This window comes from Benincasa hispida, chromosome 11, assembly GCF_027475165.1.
Source record: "Benincasa hispida cultivar pf3 chromosome 11, pf3_genome.v1.1, whole genome shotgun sequence".
Classification (NCBI taxonomy): Eukaryota; Viridiplantae; Streptophyta; class Magnoliopsida; order Cucurbitales; family Cucurbitaceae; genus Benincasa; species Benincasa hispida.
Window position 1 is genome coordinate 43,487,485 of NC_143488.1, and position 6,745 is coordinate 43,494,229.

Below are 6,745 nucleotides of genomic sequence, written 5' to 3' on the forward strand. Positions count from 1 at the left end.
AGATTCCCAAAAACCTTCATTTTAAAACTCAGAAGATTACTTATAAGCTGTAATTCTTGATTTTTTTTAATAGTACAAATAATATTGATTCTCTTTTTTTCTTTTTTCTTTTTTCTTTTTTATATAATAAAACGATATTGGTAATTTGATATATTAATTATTTTGTCACATTTGAGAGAGACCATGTGATAGTGTCTTAAAAACAATAACTAAAAATAAAAAGTAAAAACTGAGAGAGACCATGTGACAGGCCTTGTTGGGTTCTTATTGTATTATAATGACACAACAAGTATATATAATTTAATATGGGACTGTTTAATATATACAATTTTTATATTAATAAAAGTTGGATCCTCAACTTTATTTTTTGGTACAATAAACGTGGGTATAAAGACATAAAAATATTATAATGAATAAATAAATAAATGTGGGTATAGAAATTGACACCTTCAAACCTCAAAACAAAAAAAAATTGTATGTTTAACTATCACTAAGTTATGCTCACTTTTGCTCTTAATTTTATCTTTATGTGTTCAATTTTTTTCTATTTTAGTCTTTTTCAACCATTAAAATCTTGAGTCAAAATGAGCCAAATTCAACTGACACAATACTTGTATTATCAACTTCGAAATCTGATGTTCGATTCCTTCACTTTACCTATTGTAAAAATAATGCTGTGTTGATTCCTTAAACCTATAATTTATAAAAAGCTAAACTAATAGTTTCAAGTTCTCTGTTTTTTTTTTTTTTTTTATGATTAAAATAAACATAAGCACGGCATGTGATTGTTCCATGAGCATATACTAGCATAAATATAATACATATTGCATTGCTTACTTCATATAATGATTGTGTCAATATAAATAAAATCTTAAACTTTCATACATTAGTTTTCCCCAACCTAAGTATGTCTAATTGGTTATTCTTATTAACTTGGCAAGGTGAATAATCTTGGTATAAATTTCAGTTTTATCAATTTATACCTTAGACAAGGTATTTATTTCAAAAATTAGGTTTTGAATACATTCACCCACTAAATTAAAAAAAAAAAAAAAATCACAACTATCTTTAAATTATGGAGTTTGTTGTATATAATCATACCCTCAAACTTTTAATTTGATCAATAATTACTTATGAACTATGTGATTTGCTAACTTCGTAATTATTCATAGTTTTAATCTTATTTTGGTCTCTGAACTTTGAACCTTATTTTATTTTGGTCTCTAAATTTTAAAAATGTCCATTTTAGTCCTAAATTTTTAAAAAGTGTTTATTTTGATATCTACTATTAAGATTATGTTAATTCTTTAAAGATTAAATTTATTTAAAAATGAAATTACATCTAGCATGAGTTGAGCAAGATGGAGGAGAAGTAAAATATCAACAATCAATGAGCCAAATGACTTTTGAGATCTTCTACAGAAAATCGTTTTACCACATAATTCAAAATTGAAACCTTAGATTAGCCTAATCATTTAAAAATAAAAGTCATTTCACTATTATGTTTTAGAGTTAACAAAATTTTAATAACAGAGATCAAAGTAAGTACTTTTTAAAAATTCAAAAACTAAATTTGACGTTTTTAAAAATTCAAGAACCAAAATAAAATAAGATTCAAAGTTTTAAAATTAAAATAGGATTATTTAAAGCTCAAGAAATTTAAATAAATTATTTCAAATTCATTAAAACAAATGATGTGATATCTCCCTCTATCCACCTTGATTACTTTAATTTGTAGTGGAACGAGGATTATTCATTGTTAATAAAGATTGGCAATCAAATCTCAACCCTCTTCAACTATTTTGTTTTTCAAAATTATGCTTGTTTGTTTCTTTAAGTTTTCAATTTTCATCATATTTTAAGACGAGGTTTAATTCTAAACCATATTTTAAAACATAAAATTATGTTTTAAAAAAATTAATTAGTAAATAATATAGTTAGAAGAGTATAGACGAAAAGTAGTATTTATAACATCAATTTTTAAAACCATAAACTAACATGGAAATGGTTATTAAATTAATGTCATGTTTATCAATCCATAATGAAATTTGGTGTAATCATAATAGGATTCTATTGATAGATAACCGAAAAATGATTCACAATTTGAAACGTAATTGAATTGCTTTTTATCACCTTTACTTAAAATTATAAATAATATATTTACCGTTACCTTTACCTTTACCATTTTTGTTTAGAGTCAAAAGATGATGGTAACAGTAACAGTAAAGATAAAGGTAAAGATAAATGCAAATGCAACAGTAAATGTAAAAAATTGATAACTCTCATGATGTAATAGTAACAATAACGATAATAGTAATGGTACTGATATTAGAGTAATTTTTAGATGCAATTGGATTAAACATCTTCCACTCGTATTAGCGTTTTCTGATTACATATTTGGAAGTTGGTCCAGATGTCAGTACGGGTACAGAAAACAATACCAAATGTAATCAAATTGGGTCTAGTTTTCAAAAGACCATTGATTTATTACGTTTTTCATGGGATGAACGTAACCGAAATTTAACTTATCAAATTAAAAATATTTTAGAAAAGAAATAAACTATCATATAACAAATGTGATTGGTCAATTAGATGAATTAGACAACATCGTCTTCTTATATACTCATCCTTTTTATAGTAAATATAGTGGACTTGACTTCTTAGATTATGGTTAAAGAGTACGACGAACACAACGTGACCGCATATAGTTCAATGTGATGTTTTGGACGCATTGATTTGAAATTATTATATGTAGTTTCTATCCATATATTTATATATTTTGTTTGTATATATTATATATAGCTAAATAAATATTCAATAATAAAAGAAAGTAACTAGAAAAAATTGGAAAACAACTTTTTCCGAAAACCATGGAAATACAAACCCACGTTTTTATTCCAAGAGAACAAATTTTACAAAGATAGAGAAGGGTATAACGGGAAAGACAGAGAAAAATCCCCAATATCTGACAAACTATCCCAAATAGTGTAATTACAAAGTCCCAGAACTACATTAAACCCCCTTTCTTTTTTCTTTTTTTTCTAAGACAAAAGCCATGAAATCATGGCGTCGGATTCGGCAACGGCACCGGCGAAATCTTCTCCGGCGTCCCATTCGAGGCCGCCGGCGAAGCTTTCCCAATTCCAAGGGCTATCCAGACTGAAGGAAGAACTAATCGAACTACAGTCACCGCCGAGCTCCAGCTCCGCCGCACCGGCGTCGGAAACAGCGGCTCCGACAGAGGCATTGGCGGTAATATTGCTTTCGCACGTGCCAGATGTGTAATCGTCGTCCCATTGCATTTCCACGTTAGTCAATAATTCTTCCAAATCCAACGACATATCGTCCTCTTTAAATACGTCATTATTAAAACTCAACGTCCCAGAGCCACCGACGTCATGTCGTTCTTCTGGCGGCGGTTCGTTATTAATTTCCTCCTCCGTTGGGTCATCCACGCCCCCGCACACGGTACTTTCTCTCTCTATCTCCGCCGTCGGCGGCGATGGAATCTCCCTCACGGCCTCCGCCTCCGCCTCCACCTCCGCCTCCGCCTTCCTCCGCCTGCCTCGCCCGCCCTTACGCCGCGGCGGGAGGCTGAGCCTGGCCACGTCGACAATTACCGCGTCCCCATCGTCGTTCCGACGCCGGAACGTTTGGATTTGTCGACTTAGATGTGAATTCCAATAATTTTTAATCTCGTTGTCTGTTCTGCCTGGCAAGTGGCTTGCGATCAAAGACCACCTATAAATAAATAAATAAACTTGGGTAATGGTGCGAGTTCGGATTTTTTTCTACCCTTTTTTGCGGTTCACGTGACCCTTCTTTTTTGTTCGAATGTGAAGAAAAGAAAATGATAGAAATAGCTTGTAGAGTTCCAAAGTGATTCCATTTTCCATTTTAGGAAAAAATAAAAAAAACAAAAAAAAAAAAGTATGGCAATGTTTTGGCTTCTTTGTTTGAGAATTAAAATGTTATATATAATAAAAAAAATACTTAAATACATTTTAGACTACATCTATCTTTATACATCTCTCATCAAATTGTCTAATAATAGTTTGATCCATGAAAAATTCTTCTTACCTCTTTCTTTAAACATTTTAATTATGATTTTTTTTAAATATCATTATCCTAAAATAAATAAAAATAGGTACATCTTAGAAGATACTCAAATATCATCCTCTGATAATAATTATCATTTATTGTTATTTTATTGATAAGAAAGCCTAAAAAATAATTTAAGGATTCAATTGAATTTTTTAAATATTTTAAAAAAGGAACATTTTTTTAATTGAAACTGAAAATAAAACGAAGAAATAGGTAACGATTGAAGTAAGAGAAATGATTAAAAAAAGTTATCAGAGAGGGTGACTGAAACACGTGATAAAAAGTAAAACCAATATCCTGAATTAATTTTTCCCTAATCGCAATAAAAAATTAAACCCTCGTTCGATAAAAAAAAAAAAAAATGTATTGACTCAAAATAAATAAATAAATAATTGAATCCCTAATGTTTATATTCATTTCATGTCGTCATTCTGCCTTTCTCTGACACCCTCGACTGTAGTCCACAAAAAGACAAACAAAAATGTTAATGTCTTTATTTTATTATTATTTCTCCTCGTGAGCTGCCCGGTAGAAAATATTTATTAAAGAATTTTAGTTAATTGGTTCATAAGACAAAACTAGTTAAAATATTTTCATATAAAACAAAATATCCTTATCACTGATAAATATTAAAATTGATAAATATTTATTGATATTTATAATTGATAAATGATTAACATTTTATTATATTTATAAATAAATTAACTTATTTTTCCATAAACAAAAACAATTCAAGAATTTTGAATATTTAGTATATATTTGATTATTTGTTCCAAATAACATTGGACTTGTCACTTCATCATATCTAATTTTATTCTATAGATTCTACACAACAACTAGTTTTGTAATTCAAGAGGCTTTTTTTTTTCTTTTTCATAAAACCTTGTGCATTAAATAATACTATCATTTAATTAAAAGTTGTTTAAAAGAAAAAGCAAGTTGTAGTTTTAAATAAAAAAGATATATTTATTGTTTTTAGTTAGATATTTTAGTCCAATGGTAAGTAAAATAAAATAAAATAAAAAATACATAAATGCTGTCTGGTTACTGATTACAAAAAAGGGGAGCATGAAAATTAAGTGAGCTGAATAAAAGAAAAGAAAAGAAAATGACCTGTTTCCAAGGGAAGCATGAAGCTTAATGATGACATCTTCTTCTTCTGTGGTGATGTTCCCTCGTTTCAAATCAGCTCTCAAATAGTTGATCCATCTGAGCCTACAACTTTTCCCACATCGGAGAAGCCCTACACATAAATTAACAACAATATTATGTAAACAAAATTCTTTAATGCTTAATAAATAAGCTAACATTGCAAAATAATAGAGTTTTTTTTTTCTTTTTTTTTTTTTTTTTTTAATTTGGAGATGGTGAGAGGTGAAAATGGAAGTTGAAACGGACCTGCATTTTTGGGGAGAGATCTCCAGGAGCCTTCACCATTGGCGAGGATGTATTTTTTCAACCGGTCATCTTCCTCCGCCGTCCACCGCCCCTTTTTCAGTCCAACTTTCTCACAGCACGGCCTTCTCCCCATTGTCGCTGCCGCCGCCTGCCTTTTTACCAGATTCAAAACGCCATCGTTTCACTGGTTGCGGTCACTTTAATAAAGTCTCTCCTTTCGCTTATCTCTTTGTTGAAAAGTTAAAACAAATTGCTCGCTTTCTCACACACACACTCTCTCTCAAACGCTATGTATTTATATAGAAAGTTATGTGAGAGCAACAGAGAGTGACGTGGCAGAGGAGGTGGCATTTATAGTTTCGTATTTAGATCTGTGGAAGAAGATTAGGCCACGATAGTTCTACCCAACCGTAGACTCGTGGCTAATCGACGGTCGAGAGATGGGTGATGGGGCTTGATGTTTCCACGTTGGCATTTCTTTATTTTTTTAAAAAAAAAATTAATTTACTTTATTATATAATTCTATTAATTTAAAATCTTGAAATCTTATTAATAAATCGATTTTGACCTTTTATATTACACAAAGATTGGGCTCCATTTCAAAATTTATAGAGGTTTCTCTTAAATTCATTATTATTGAATCAAATTCTTTACTATATTAATAAAATGAAGTTTCATTTTCAATTGATGATAAATATTACAAGGATGTGAGTTTATATAATGTGAAGTCGTCAATGACTCATTAATACCCTTATACTTTTTAAACAATTATTTCTTTTGATTATTATTTTTTTTTGAATTTTCAAAAATTTCGTTAATACACAAATTTAAAAAAGTGCAAAAATATAATTATAAGTAGTATATGAATGAAAATGATCATTGCCTTGTTTCAACAATGAAAAAAACTTAGGTACTGGCTGGTTGCATCGAGTTACTCGATGCAAAAATTGACAGGTGAATTGTTTTTTTTTTTTTAAGATTAAATTAATATTATTGTTTACTATCTTAAAAAAAATTAAAAAGATGCATGACATAAATGCAGTTTTTTCCCTTTAAAAACATTGTTAAACCTTCAAAAACATTTAATATTGATACTCTTGACATATAAAAAAAAATTAAGAAAAAGAATACATTTTTGGTCCTTAGGTTTTTGTTATAGTTTCTATTTAGTCCATAAATTTTAAAACGTTATACAATTAGTTTTTAAGTTTTGAGTTTGGTTTCAATTTAGTCAATGAATTTC

The 6,745-nt window shown here is 29.2% G+C and overlaps 1 protein-coding gene across 1 annotated transcript; it reads right to left on the reverse strand.

Annotated features, from left to right (window-relative positions):
- Nucleotides 1–2,856: 2,856 nt before the first annotated feature.
- LOC120089921 (uncharacterized) lies at nucleotides 2,857–5,779 on the reverse strand. Its single transcript, XM_039047363.2, has 3 exons — nucleotides 5,503–5,779; nucleotides 5,218–5,347; nucleotides 2,857–3,741 (listed from the first exon to the last, which is right to left on the reverse strand). The coding sequence occupies exons 1-3, from the start codon at nucleotides 5,633–5,635 to the stop codon at nucleotides 3,042–3,044; spliced, it is 963 nt and encodes a 320-aa protein (XP_038903291.1). The 5' UTR covers nucleotides 5,636–5,779; the 3' UTR covers nucleotides 2,857–3,041.
- Nucleotides 5,780–6,745: the final 966 nt, after the last annotated feature.

Excerpts from the sequence above, each read along its gene's own strand:
- LOC120089921 (XM_039047363.2), bottom strand. The coding sequence starts at position 5,635 with ATGGGGAGAAGGCCGTGCTGTGAGAAAGTTGGACTGAAAAAGGGGCGG. Across the intron at positions 5,348-5,502 it reads ATCTCTCCCCAAAAATGCAG|GGCTTCTCCGATGTGGGAAA; the intron begins GTCCGTTTCAAC and ends ATTTATGTGTAG. Across the intron at positions 3,742-5,217 it reads CATGCTTCCCTTGGAAACAG|GTGGTCTTTGATCGCAAGCC; the intron begins GTCATTTTCTTT and ends ATTTATTTATAG.